General features: G+C 49.4%; 1 protein-coding gene across 1 annotated transcript in view; it reads right to left on the bottom strand.

Moving 5' to 3' along the window:
- The window catches only part of LOC140404691 (latent-transforming growth factor beta-binding protein 2-like), a 685,726-nt gene that overhangs the window by 163,197 nt on the left and 507,685 nt on the right, over window positions 1-14,844 (bottom strand). Inside the window, exon 22 of the mRNA XM_072493356.1 lies at window positions 10,422-10,547. Within this exon, the coding sequence (XP_072349457.1) occupies window positions 10,422-10,547 (126 nt within the window). The remainder of the gene's footprint in view (window positions 1-10,421; window positions 10,548-14,844) is intronic.

The raw sequence follows: 14,844 nt of genomic DNA, 5'->3' as shown, positions 1-14,844 counted from the left end.
GTGAGTGTGGTTAGGGCGGGTTGGGCACTGTTTTGGTTGGGCTGGTCGGGGGGCTCTTGGAGGGGGGTAAGCAAATGGAACAGGGGTGGATGGCCGGTGGTGGGATGGGTCCCCGCGGGGGAGGGGGAGGCCCGAGTCGGGGGTGAGGGGACTGGGCCTGTAAAAGGAGCTGGGTCAGAGGGGCTGTTTAGCACAGGGCTAAATCGCTGGCTTTGAAAGCAGACCAAGGCAGGCCAGCAGCACGGTTCAATTCCCGTAACAGCCTCCCCGAACAGGCGCCGGAATGTGGCGACTAGGGGCTTTTCACAGTAACTTCATTGAAGCCTACTTGTGACAGTTCATCTCATTCAGGTGGCGGGGTTGGGTAGGTGGAAAGCACGGGCTTTTTCCCACGCTAAAGACTGGAGGGGGTGGGGCCGGGCGGGGAAGCGAGGTTTGTTTCCCACGGTTAGGATGGAAGGGGGAGGGGGGAGAGCCTGTGGATGGGGAACGGAATAGGAGGGTGTGTCACACAATGGGAGGAGTTGAAGGAGAGGTGGGAGTGGCCGGGGTCAGCAGGAGTCAGCTGACTTGCGGAAGTGCAATGGGGGGAGTAAAACAGCTAGGATGGGTCCTAGCCAGGGGGGTGGGGTGGGGGTGTGTGTGTGTGTGGGGGGGGGAATCGAGTTGCTGCTGCTATGGTCAAGAGGGAGCTGGAGCGAGTAGGGGGGGGGTCTAGACGGGGGTCTGCCGCCGTGGGGAACGGGCCGGGCGTGGGGTGCGGGCGCGTGGCTGGCCGAGGAGGGGGGCGGGTAGCCCCCTGATCCGGCTGATAACCTGGAATGTAAGGGGACTGAATGGGCCGGTCAAGCGGGCCCGCGTGTTTGTGCACCTGAAGGGGCTGAAGGCGGATGTGGTTATGCTCCAGGAGACACACCTGAAGGTGGCAGACCAGGTAAGATTGAGGAAGGGGTGGGTAGGTCAGGTGTTTCATTCGGGCTGGATGCCAAAAATCGAGGGGTGGCGATCTTGGTGGGAAAGAAGGTGTCATTCGAGGCGTCGAGCATTGTGGCAGACAATGGCGGTAGGTACATAATGGTAAGTGGTAAGCTGCAGGGAGAGAGGGTGGTATTGGTCAATGTGTATGCCCCGAATTGGGACGATGCGGGTTTTATGTGGCGCATGTTGGGTCGGATCCCAGACTTGGAAGTGGGGGGCCTGATAATGGGGGGAGACTTTAACACGGTACTGGATCCGGCACTGGATCGCTCCAGGTCTAGGACGGGTAGGAAGCCGGCGGCGGCTAAGGTGCTGAGGGGGTTTATGGACCAGATGGGAGGGGTGGACCCTTGGAGATTTGCAAGGCCGGGGGCTAGGGAATTTTCATTCTTCTCACATGTCCATAAGGCTTATTCCCGAATCGACTTTTTTATTTTGAGCAGGGCGCTGATAGCGAGAGTAGAGGATACCGAGTATTCGGCGATAGCCATTTCGGACTACGCCCCGCATTGGGCGGACTTAGAGCTGGGGGATGAGGGGGACCAGCGCCCCTTGTGGCGCTTGGAGGTGGGGCTGTTGGCGGACAAGGAGGTGAGCGAGTGGGTCCGAGGAAGTATAGAGAGGTACCTGGAGGCCAACGATAACGGGGAGATTCGAGTGGGGATGGTATGGGAGGCGCTGAAGGCGGTGGTTAGTGGAGAGCTGATCTCCATTAGGGCCCACAAGGAGAGGAGGGAGCGGGGGGAGAGGGAGAGGCTTGTGGGGGAGATGGTGAGGGTAGACAGGAGGTATGCGGAGGAGCCCCGAGGAAGGATTGTTGAGGAAGAGGCGCAGCCTCCAGGCAGAATTCGACCTGGTGACCACCAAGAAGGTGGAGGTGCAGTGGAGGAAGGCCCAGGGGGCGATTTACGAGTATGGGGAAAAAGCAAGCTGGATGCTTGGGGAAGGGCAATTATGATGCCATTAGACGTGACTTGGGGGGGATAAGGTGGAGAAGTAGGCTGCAAGTGTTGGGCACACTGGATAAGTGGAGCTTGTTCAAGGATCAGCTACTGCGTGTTCTTGATAAGTATGTACCGGTCAGGCAGGGAGGAAGGCGTCGAGCGAGGGAACCGTGGTTTACCAAAGAAGTGGAATCTCTTGTTAAGAGGAAGAAGGAGGCCTATGTGAAGATGAGGTGTGAAGTTTCAGTTGGGGCGATGGATAGTTACAAGGTAGCGAGGAAGGATCTAAAGAGAGAGCTATGACGAGCAAGGAGGGGACATGAGAAGTATTTGGCAGGTAGGATCAAGGAAAACCCAAAAGCTTTCTATCGGTATGTCAGGAATAAGCGAATGACTAGGGAAAGAGTAGGACCAGTCAAGGACAGGGATGGGAAGTTGTGTGTGGAGTCTGAAGAGATAGGCGAGATACTAAATGAATATTTTTCGTCAGTATTCACTCAGGAAAAAGATAATGTTGTGGAGGAGAATGCTGAGACCCAGGCTAAAAGAATAGATGGCATTGAGGTACGTAGGGAAGAGGTGTTGGCAATTCTGGAAAGGCTGAAAATAGATAAGTCCCCGGGTCCTGATGGGATTTATCCTAGGATTCTCTGGGAGGCCAGGGAAGAGATTGCTGGGCCTTTGGCTTTGATTTTTATGTCATCATTGGCTACAGGAATAGTGCCAGAGGACTGGAGGACAGCAAATGTGGTCCCTTTGTTCAAAAGGGGAACAGAGACAACCCCGGCAACGAGAGACCGGTGAGCCTCACGTCTGTAGTGGGTAAAGTCTTGGAGGGGATTATAAGAGACAAGATTTATAATCATCTAGATAGGAATAATATGATCAGGGATAGTCAGCATGGCTTTGTGAAGGGTAGGTCATGCCTCACAAACCTTATCGAGTTCTTTGAGAAGGTGATTGAACAGGTGGACGAGGGTAGAGCAGTTGATGTGGTGTATATGGATTTCAGCAAAGCGTTTGATAAGGTTCCCCACGGTAGGCTATTGCAGAAAATACGGGGGCTGGGGATTGAGGGTGATTTAGAGATGTGGATCAGAAATTGGCTAGCTGAAAGACAGAGTTCAGTTACAAGTGGTGTACCACAAGGATCTGTTCTGGGGCCGTTGCTGTTTGTCATTTTTATCAATGACCTAGAGGAAGGCGCAGAAGGGTGGGTGAGTAAATTTGCAGACGATACTAAAGTCGGTGGTGTTGTCGATAGTGTGAAAGGATGTAGCAGGTTACAGAGGGATATAGATAAGCTGCAGAGCTGGGCTGAGAGGTGGCAAATGGAGTTTAATGTAGAGAAGTGTGAGGTGATTCCCTTTGGAAGGAATAACAGGAATGCGGAATATTTGGCTAATGGTAAAGTTCTTGGAATTGTGGATGAGCAGAGGGATCTAGGTGTCCATGTACATAGATCCCTGAAAGTTGCCACCCAGGTTGATAGGGTTGTGAAGAAGGCCTATGGAGTGTTGGCCTTTATTGGTAGAGGGATTGAGTTCCGGAGTCAGGAGGTCATGTTGCAGCTGTACAGAACTCTGGTACGGCCGCATTTGGAGTATTGCGTACAGTTCTGGTCACCGCATTATAGGAAGGATGTGGAGGCTTTGGAGCAGGTGCAGAGGAGATTTACCAGGATGTTGCCTGGTATGGAGGGAAAATCTTATGAGGAAAGGCTGATGGACTTGAAGTTATTTTCGTTGGAGAGAAGAAGGTTAAGAGGAGACTTAATAGAGGCATACAAAATGATCAGGGGGTTAGATAGGGTGGACAGTGAGAGCCTTCTCCCGCGGATGGAAATGGCTGGCACAAGGGGACATAGCTTTAAACTGAGGGGTAATAGATATAGGACAGAGGTCAGAGGTAGGTTCTTTACGCAGAGTAGTGAGGCCGTGGCATGCCCTACCTGCTACAGTAGTGAACTCGCCAACATTGAGGGCATTTAAAAGTTTATTGGATAAACATATGGATGATAATGGCATAGTGTCAGTTAGATGGCTTTTGTTTTGGTGCAACATCGTGGGCCGAAGTGCCTGTATTGCGGTGTATCGTTCTATGTTCTATGCTGGCGCATCAGCTTCGGAAGCGGAATGCAGCTAGGGAGATCGGGGGAGTTAAGGACAGGGGAGGGAGTGTGGTGCGGAGTGGGGTTGGCATCAATGGGGTCTTCAGGGACTTTTATGAGGAATTGTACCGGTCCGAGCCCTCACGGGAGGAGGGAGGGATGGGCCGCTTCCTGGACCAATTGAGGTTTCCAAAGGTGGAGGACGGACTGGTGGCGGGATTGGGGGCCCCGATTGGGCTGGAGGAGCTGGCCAAAGGGATAGGAAGCATGCAGGCGGGGAAGGCACTGGGGCCGGACGGTTTCCCGGTCGAATTCTATAAAAAATATAGGGACCTGTTGGGCCCGTTGCTAGTTAGGACCTTCAATGAGGCAAGGGAGGGGGGGGGGGGCTTTGCCCCCGACGATGTCCCGGGCACTGATCTCCTTGATCCTGAAGCGGGACAAGGATCCCCTGCAGTGTGGGTCTTACAGACCGATTTCGTTGATAAATGTAGATGCCAAAGTGCTGGCGAAGGTCTTAGCCACGAGGATTGACGATTGTGTGCCGCAGATCATCCATGAAGACCAGATGGGGTTCGTGAAGGGGAGGAAGTTGAACGCGAATGTGCGGAGGCTTTTGAACGTTATCATGATGCCGGCGAGGGAGGGGGAGGCGGAGATAGTGGTGGCGATGGATGCTGAGAAAGCCTTCGTTAGGGTAGAGTGGGGGTACTTGTGGGAGGTGCTGAAGAGGTTTGGGTTTGGGGAGGGGTTTGTCAGGTGGGTTAGGCTGTTGTATGAGGTCCCGATGGCAAGTGTGGCCATAAACAGGAGGAGGTCCGAGTACTTTCGGTTGCACCGAGGGACGAGGCAGGGGTGTTCCCTGTCCCCCCTACTCTTCGCACTGGCGATTGAACCCTTGGCTATGGCACTGAGGGAGTCGACGAACTGGAGGGGGCGCTGGCAACGGCGCCGCTGCCATTCCCTCCAAGGAGGTATACCACGAGCCCGGTGGTGGGGCTGCCCTCAAAATCTGGGGGCAGTGGAGGCGGCACAGGGGGGAAGTTGGGGCCCCGGTGTGGACCCCAATACGGGGGAACCACCGGTTCGTCCCAGGGAGAACTGATGGAGGGTTTTCGGAGTGGCACAGTGATACAAAGGTTGGGGGACTTGCTTGTGGACGGGAAGTTCGCGAGCCTGGGTGAGCTGGAGGAGAAGTACAGGCTCCCGCCGGGGAGCACCTTCAGGTACTTACAGGTAAGGGCGTTTGCCAGGCGGCAAGTGGTGGAATTCCCGCGGCTGCTGCCACACACAGTACAGGACAGGGTGCTCTCGGGGGGGGTGGGTGGGAGTGGGGAAGATCTCGGAAACGTACCAGGTGATGCAGGAGGAGGAGGAGGCCTCGGTGGTGGAGGCGAAAGGTAAGTGGGAGGAGGAGTTGGGAGAGGAGATTCAGGAAGGGACGTGGGCAGATGCCCTAGGGAGGGTGAACTCTTCCTCATCGTGCACGAGGCTCAGCCTCATACAGTTTAAGGTGCTGCACAGGGCACACATGACCGGGACAAGGATGAGCCGGTTTTTTGGGGGTGAGGACAGGTGTGTTAGGTGCTCAGGGAGCCCAGCAAATCACACCCATATGTTCTGGGCGTGCCCAGCGCTGGAGGAATTTTGGAAGGGCGTAGCGAGGACGGTGTCGAGGGTGGTAGGATCCAGGGTCAAACCGGGCTGGGGGCTCGCAATACTTGGGGTCGCAGAGGAGCCGTGAGTGCAGGAGGCGAAAGAGGCCGGTATTCTGGCCTTTGCGTCCCTGGTAGCCCGGCGAAGGATTCTTCTTCAGTGGAAGGATGCGAGGCCCCCAAGCGTGGAATCCTGGATCAACGATATGGCGGGGTTTATTAAGTTGGAGAGGGTGAAATTTGCCTTGAGATGGTCGGTACAAGGGTTCTTTAGGCGGTGGCAACCGTTCTTAGACCTCCTGGCAGAACGGTCGACATTGGTCAATGGCAGCAGCAACTTGGGGGGGTACTTTATTTTTGTTTTTGTTATTTACACTGGAGGGTCTGACGGGGTGTATATACCTGTTGTGTTAAGTCGGGGTGTCAATGTTAATTTATTATTTATGTACAGGGGGAGGGGGGCATGAAGGGTTGCTTTTCTAGATTGTGTTTTGTACTTAACCCTGTTGGGTTCCTTTTATATTTTGTTATCGATATTTTATGAAAACCTTAATAACATTTTTTTTTAAAAAAAGAAACCCTTAAGGAAGACAGAGTTTCATTGAGATCAGTTGGCTCAAGGTGTGACAAGCATCTGGGTGGGTTGTTGAGAAATTCGTAGTTGTATCTGTTATTTACTTTGGAGTGTTGTGTGTCTGACCATAATTTGCCAGTTGGTTCACATATACTGCATACTTAACCTGGATATTAGAGTATATGATAGATATAGTAAATTGTTTTATCTTTCAGAATTTGTATGTATCTGCAAAGATATAGCTGGAGTGAAAGAATATTTGAATAATTTTCTTGTGTTTGTATTGAGATCTTTCCAATATTTTTGCTTGGTATAACAGTTAATTGTTCTTGGTTTCATAAATGTTTCATTTTTTTTGTTAAATGTTCATCAGCAGACGCCTGTGAATTTGTTCAATAGCTCACCTCCATGGTTTCTAAAAAGATAAAATAAAAGTTAGGATCTACCAAGCCAGGTCTCATTTTGGAATCTGACTTGTCCAATTGTAACATCAGCTGGGATTGTAACATATGACTTCTTCAGAGCTACCGGGGGCAGAATTTAACTGAGCTCTGCTAGTGGGTTTGCGCTTGTGAAGGCCAACTAGATAATTTTACAGACTCCTCTCCCTCCAAACCCAAAGGTAAAAGTCCCTTATATTCTGTCCATGAGTGTGTGAATCCTTATCATTGAATCATATACACAGTGCAGATGAGGCCCTTCAGCCCATTGAGTCTGCATCAACACATGGAAAACAGCCGACCTACCTACCTAATCCCATTTGCCAGCACTTGGCCCATAGCCTTGAATGTTATGACATGTCAAGTGCTCATCCAGGTATTTTTTTAAAAGGTGCGAGGCAACCTGCGTCTACCACTCTCCCATGGATGCATTCTAGACCGTCACCACACTCTGGGTAAAAAGAATTTTCCTCAAGTACCCCTTATGGCATCAATACTGAATGCAGTGCCCCAGCCCCATCACCACCCACCTAAATATAAATCACTTCCAAGTCAAAAATCCCTTCATTTCACTCACACCCAGATGTCACTGAGGCAGGGAGCAGCATGAGGGGCTCTGACTATGAGAGGGAGGGATCAAGGGATGAGAACTGGGAGCACCTTCAATAGAGACCCCACTTCCTTGAGCCCATTCTTCCCACTCATGGCCCATCTACATTTTCCTGCTATCCAAGAGCTAGAGAGCGCTTTGTTACTTCACAAATTGGCAAAGAGAGGGCTTTCCTCCATCCTATTTAAATTGCTAGACTGAGGACTGAATTTTCATCTTCAAGATGGGAATTAGGAATTGTGAATTTTCCCAACCTGGTGATTCTGCTTCCATCCTGGCAGCGCCTGCCCACCGTATTTTCATCGTGAGGTGGTAATGGGCTGGAGGTAGGCCCATTCTGAAGCAGATCTGAGTCAGCAATGGAGGCAGGTGAATGTCAACAAGGGAAGGTTAGAAGGCCCAGCTCTATCTGCTGGGATATTGGTTCTCAGCATGGTTGTTAGGTTCCCTAGCCTTCACCTTTCATCCACACCCTATGCCCTCCATAACACCCATGTTCACTTCATACCACCCCTGCCCCCTCCTTACCATCCATGCTGCTTCCAAACCCCTGATACATACTCCATACACATTCTTCAAGTGACTTCTAGGTACAGAATCAATGAGCCCTATAATAACACTGGTGTGTCTTAATATTAATATTGCATCCATAGAATTTACAGTGCAGAAGGAGGCCATTCAACCCATCGAGTCTACACCAGCTCTTGAAAGAGCACCCTAACTAAACCTACGCCTCCATCTATCCCCTAACCCAGTAGCCCCGCCTAACCTTCGGACACTAACTGGCAATTTAGCATGGCCAAACCACTTAACCTGCACATCTTTGCATTGTGGAGGAAACTGGAGCACCCGGAGGAAACCCACGCAGACATGGGGAGAAAGTGCAAACTCCACACAGACAGTCACCCGATGCTGGAATTGAACCCGGGTCCCTGGAGCTGTGAGGCAGCAATGCTAACCACTGTGCCACCATGCCAGGTGGCCTCTCTTTTCTTCGAGGTTGCGCAAATGCCTGGGAAATCATAGTAATGATGAATTTCTTCAATCTCTCTCTAAGAGGGTGCAGTATCTCTGGAAATGCTGATAGAATCTCACACATTTTTCTTTGCTACCATAGAATTGTTCTCTTCAAGGATAATTCCACCAAGGCTCAATGTCTCTGTGTAACCGAGCAGAGCTTGGAATGTCCTGCACCTTCCCAATGGGCATTCTGCACTTTTGTCTCTGTTTCCAATTCCTGCTCTTGTTCATTTGTGATGTGGACATCACCATTTGATAACCTAGCTATCTCTCTTCACAGCCTCGCCAAGATCTACCTATCAGTACTGGTGGAGCATGTGATAGTGCTTCCTCAGAGTTCTTTACATCCTCTGAGGACTTCTCAACCTGCTCTCACATCAGCATCATACTTAAAGAACTTGTGTGAGATGAAAGCCATAAAGAGTTCAAATTCATAACTGCACAAACACTCATATTTCAGTTTGCACTGACAGCAAATCGACATGAGCAGCTGTTGTGTGGCATGTAATAGTATGATATGGAAGTCTGTCACCAGATATCTGGGGGTCCCCATACTTTCATCACCAAAGGCCAAGCACTCCACCACCTTGGCGATCTTGTGGCCTTATCCTCTGCAGTGGTGAGCGTGACTATTGCTGTCTCTCCCCCTGGAGTTCTGTACTTCTTTCACGTGCAAGAAGAGAAAGCAGAGAGTTATGAATGTGAAAGTAGGGCAGCACGGTGGCGCTGTGTTAGCACTGCTGCCTCATGGCGCTGAGGACCAGGTTTGGTCCCGGCCCCAGGTCACTGTCTGCGTGGGTCTCATCCTCACAATCCAAACAATGTGCAGGGTAGGTGGATTGGCCATGCCAAGTTGTCCCTTGATTAGAAGTTTTTTTAAAAAATGAATGTGAAAATGGATTGTGTGGAATGGGTGGAATGGCAACATTTGTGGAGGGTGACTGAGTAAAATGAGAATGAGCGTCAGTGCTGGCTGTTCAGATAGGGATCTGAAAAGGTGGCTGGAGAGAGGAATGAGTGGAGCTGCAATGCTGAGCAATGCTATGTGAGGGAGTGTTGGGGAATTCAGAGTTTGGGGGTTACACTAAATGCTAATCTTTCCTATGCAATGAAGTGATTGAACTTCTTGTGGCACTGAATCCAGCCACAAGTCATCTTGTTCTTGCTTTTTTCTTACTCGTTCATGGGATGTGAACATCACTGGGTAGGCCAGCATTTACATGACCATCACTAATTGCCCTTGTTCAGAGGGTATTTAAGAGTCAACCACTCTTTTCAGAGGGTCTGGAGACCAATGTAAGCCAGATCAAGTAAGGACAGCACTAGTGAACTAGATGTTTTTTTTACCGCAATCGACAATGGTCATCCTCAGACATTTTAAAATTGCAGTTTGTAGTGAATTCAAATTTCACTATCTGCTGTGGTGGGATTCAAACCAGGGTCCCAGAGCAACTAACAGGGACTCTGGATTAATAATCCAGTGACAGTACCACTATGCCACCGCCTCTCCATAAATTTTATTTAATACTCATTTCTTCAGCTACTTACAGTCTTATCTGCTTGCTTAAGGCTGGTCTCGTCCTACTGTCTTTGGGGAACTTCTCTTAGGGTGCTCATAGCCCACAAAATTGTTTCCTGTTAAGCATCAGAGAATTGGGTGTGCCGGGTACGCGGCTGGGGTGGAGCATTGGGATAGCCTTCCCACATTGCATATCCATCCAATTGTTCGATCCTCAGTGAAAGACATGCAATGGAACCGTTTCAACGCCTGCTGGATCCCTTTATACAAAGATCATTCAATTGGCAGGTTAGGTTAGAATTATGCCAGCACTCTGATTGATTGCAAATGCCAGTAGCAGGAAAATAATGCACCGCCAGGGCAAAGATTGCTCTCCAACTACTGCGTTTTTGACCTGGATTTGCAATGCCCCTACTGCAAGAGGGTAGATTCTGAAATTTCTCAGATTGCGGAGCTGATGCCTTGTGGAAATGGCAGTGGAATTTTCTGCTTTAGTATCTGGGCCCTGTCCATGTACAATTAACTTCATATTTCAAGCATGGAACTCCGACATCATCTCTGTCATACCTACCTTCGCATCTGTCTCTGTCTTCTGATACTCTGTACCCAGAATTGCAGGATGAACATGTGTAAGATCCCTCAGTATTTGTACAAAGTCCATTAAAACAAACATCAGGCGAAACACATTCGTCAATGTCTATAATATAAAGCATAATAAATTGAGTTAAGGTTTCCTAAATTCACGATTTAAGAGAAAAAAAATACTTTTTTCAGCCATTGAACAAATTGTTTTGTTTTTGGTCTGCCATAAATATGTTAACTATATCTTCAAAGAACATTGAGGTAATAGGCCTAGAAATTCAGATGTTCCCATTTTATACATGCAGAGGGTTCAGGATAGGATGGCTCTGCCTGATAGGAGAAACCAGAGGCACACCTAATAGAGAGCCTCAGGCCTTGTGACTATTGAGCAGCAAGCTGTGGATGTTAATAGACAATTCTTTTTTAAAATAAATTTAGAGTACCCAATTATTATTTTTTCAATTAAGGGGCAATTTAGCGTGGCCAATCCACCTAACCTGCACATCTTTGGATTGTGGGGGTGAAACCCAAGCAGACAATGGGAGAATGTGCAAACTCCACACGGACAGTGACTCAAGGCCGGGATTCGAACCCGGGCCTCAGCGCCGTAGTCTAAGTGCTAACCACTGCGCCATGTGCCGCCCCTAATAGGCAATTCTACTGTGAAGGGAGATTAAATACTAGATTGCTGCAAGTATCGAGACTCCAGCCATCCTGTTTCATTGCAGTATAAGGGTAGGTCTATGTTGCATAAAAATGAAACAGCTTTGAACTACAAGTGCACAAGGACATTTAAAAACAAATCATTAAAGATACATTTTCTTCATGGTACCATACAGGCTAAGTGATATTTTTAGGTATGGATGCTAAGGATTTAACATGTGTTTTTCTGCATGCATATTCTGCTGGCAAAGCAAGGAAAAGCCATTTAGTGGCCCTCCAGCCACTGTGTGGGCATCCACCAGGATGAGAAACATGAAACCCAAGAAGGGACCGGCGTGTACGCGAGCCCAAAGGCACTCCGGCCACTCCCAAGAGTGTAGGGGTGCCGCTGCGGGGACCTTCTGGTGCTCTTGACAGATGGGCACAGTACGAAGTCTTACAACACCAGGTTAAAGTCCAACAGGTTTGTTTCGATGTCACTAACTTTCGGAGCGCTGCTCCTTCCTCAGGTGAATGAAGAGGTCTGTTCCAGAAACACATATATAGACAAATTCAAAGATGCCAAACAATGCTAGGAATGCGAGCATTAGCAGGTGATTAAACCTTTACAGATACATCGATGACATTTTTTTCCTTTGGACCCACGGCGAAGAATCACTGAAACCACTACATGATGACATTAATAAGTTCCATCCAACCATCAGACTCACCATGGACTACGCTCCAAAATCAGTTGCATTCTTGGACACACTCGTCTCCATCAAGGACGGTCACCTCAGCACTTCGCTTTACTGCAAACCCACGGATAACCTCATGATGCTCCACTTCTCCAGCTTCCACCCTAAACACATTAAAGAAGCCATCCCCTATGGACAAGCGCTCCGTATACACAGGATCTGCTCAGACGAGGAGGAGCGTAACAGACATCTACAGACGTTGAAAGATGCCCTCGTACGAACGGGATATGGCTCTCGACTCATCGATCGACAGTTCCAACGCGCCACAGCGAAAAACCGGACCGACCTCCTCAGAAGACAAACATGGGACACAACCGACAGAATACCCTTCGTCGTCCAGTACTTCCCCGGAGCGGAGAAATTACGTCATCTTCTTCACAGCCTTCAACACGTCATTGATGACGATGAACATCTTGCCAAGGTCATCCCCACACCCCCACTACTTGCCTTCAAACAACCGTGCAACCTCAAACGAACCATTGTTTGCAGCAAACTACCCAGTCTTCAGAACAGTGACCACGACACCACACAACCCTGTCATGGCAATCTCTGCAAGACGTGCCAGATCTTCGACATGGATACCACTATTACACGTGAGAACACCACCCACGAGGTACGCGGTACATACTCGTGCGACTCGGCCAACGTTGTCTACCTCATACGCTGCAGGAAAGGATGTCCCGAAGCGTGGTACATTGGCGAGACCATGCAGACGCTGCAACAACGAATGAACGGACATCGCGCAACAATCACCAGGCAGGAATGTTCCCTTCCAGTCGGGGAACACTTCAGCAGTCAAGGGCATTCAGCCTCTGATCTCCGGGTAAGCGTTCTCCAAGGCGGCCTTCAGGACCCGCGACAACGCAGAATCGCCGAGCAGAAACTTATAGCCAAGTTCCGCACACATGAGTGCGGCCTCAACCGGGACCTGGGATTCATGTCACATTACATTCATCCCCCACCATCTGGCCTGTGAAATCCTACCAACTGTCCTGGCTTGATACAATTCACACCTCTTTAACCTGGGATTACCCCCATCTCTGGATCTGTAAAGATTTAATCACCTGCTAATGCTCGCATTCCTAGCATTGTTTGGCATCTTTGAATTTGTCTATATATGTGTTTCTGGAACAGACCTCTTCATTCACCTGAGGAAGGAGCAGCGCTCCGAAAGCTAGTGACATCGAAACAAACCTGTTGGACTTTAACCTGGTGTTGTAAGACTTCATACTGTGCTGACCCCAGTCCAATGCCGGCATCACCACATCTTGACAGATGGAGCACTGCTGGGCCAACATCTCAATTGCCGTGTACAAACCCGGCCACCAGACGTAGCTTCTCGCCAGCATCTTCATTTTGGACAGTCCAGAATGTCCGTTGTGAAGGTCCTTCAACATAATTGTCTGGCCCTTCGCTTGGACAACAACCCTCGTGCCCCATAGGAGGATATCATCTTTCACTTTCAGCTCCGACAATTTGGAGGAGAAAGCCTTCAACTCCCATGGTAGCTGCTGTTGCCGCCTGCTGTATAGCACCAAATGTTGCATCTTGGCAAGTACAGGGTCGGTATGCATCCAGTCACGAACACACGTGGTACTGACAGGCAAGGAATCCATGAAATTCAGGGCAGCAATTTGTCCGGTGTTGGGGGGTTCCACAGATTCAATCTGCAGGGAAAGCAGACGCACTTCCGGGTCCCTGGGCAGTGCTCGAAAGAGTATTCGTATGCAGCCTATAAGAAAGCCCAGCACTGGATTCGCACAGATGGTATTGGCAGGATCACCTTGTCTTCATGGAAGAGGCCAAGCAATGGCTTGTGATCGGTGATGATAAAAAGGTGGCAGCCATTGACATATTGATGAAACCGCTTTACATCAAGTACGACCGCAGAACTTCTTTTCGAATGTGGGCACATTTTCCCTTGGCCGCAGCCAGCGTCCGGGAGTCAAAAGCAGTCGGACGGATAAAACTGTCTGAATGCCACAGTGAAGCATCGCACATGACATACAATGATTTTGAAGTGTCAAAATGTCTCAATACCCCCGAAGAGGACAACCACCACTTCAACTTTTTAAACGGCGCATCCTGAGCCTGGCCCCAAGGCCAAAGCTGGCGCTTCTTCAAGAGCAAGTGGACGGTAGCCAAATTTGGAATACGTTGCCCACAGTAATTAACTAGTCCAAGAAAAGAGTGAAGTTCTGTGGCGTCTCACGGAGCAGGGGCCATTACCTTCTGAGCGACTGGGTGTAGGCTGTTCAATCCACCACTATCCTAAAAAGACCACTTATTTCACGTGAAACATGCACTTGGCAGGCGGAACCCATCATCGGAAAACCACTTTAACGCTGCCTTGAGGTTCTGAGAGACAGAATTAATCTGCATTTGGAGGGTCAGGGATTGATCAAGAACAGTCAGCATGGTTTTGTTAAGGGGAGGTCATGTCTGACCAACTTGACTGAATTTTTCAAAGAGGTGACCGGGTGTGTAGATGAGGGAAATGCATTTGACGTAGTCTACTTGGACTTCAGCAAGGCTTTCGATAAGGTCCCACATGGGAGACTGATAGCGAAGGTAAAGTAAGGAAATCTGTCCAATTGGATCCAAAATTGGTTGAGTAGCAGGGAGCAGAGAGTGATGGTCGAGGGGTATTTTTCTGACTGGAAGCCTGTGTCCAATGGAGTATCACAGGGATAAGTGTTGGGGCCCTTGCTGTTTGTGATTTATATAAATGGTATCGATATGAATGTAGGAGGGTTGATCAGTAAGTTTACGGAGTATATGAAAATTTGTGGGGTGGTAAATAGTGCAGAGGATAGCCTTCAATTACAGGGGGATATAGATGGCTGGTTAGATGGGCTGATAAGTGGTAAATGGAATTCAATCCGGATAAGTGTGAGGTGATGCATTTGGGCAGGACAAACAAGGCAAGGGGAATGATAAACAACAGGACCCTGAGAAGCACCGAGGATCAGAGGGATCTTGGTGTGCATGTACACCTGTCCTTTAAGGTAG

The sequence above is a fragment of the Scyliorhinus torazame genome, chromosome 2, assembly GCF_047496885.1.
Source record: "Scyliorhinus torazame isolate Kashiwa2021f chromosome 2, sScyTor2.1, whole genome shotgun sequence".
Classification (NCBI taxonomy): Eukaryota; Metazoa; Chordata; class Chondrichthyes; order Carcharhiniformes; family Scyliorhinidae; genus Scyliorhinus; species Scyliorhinus torazame.
This window is presented reverse-complemented; position numbering and strand designations above follow the sequence as displayed.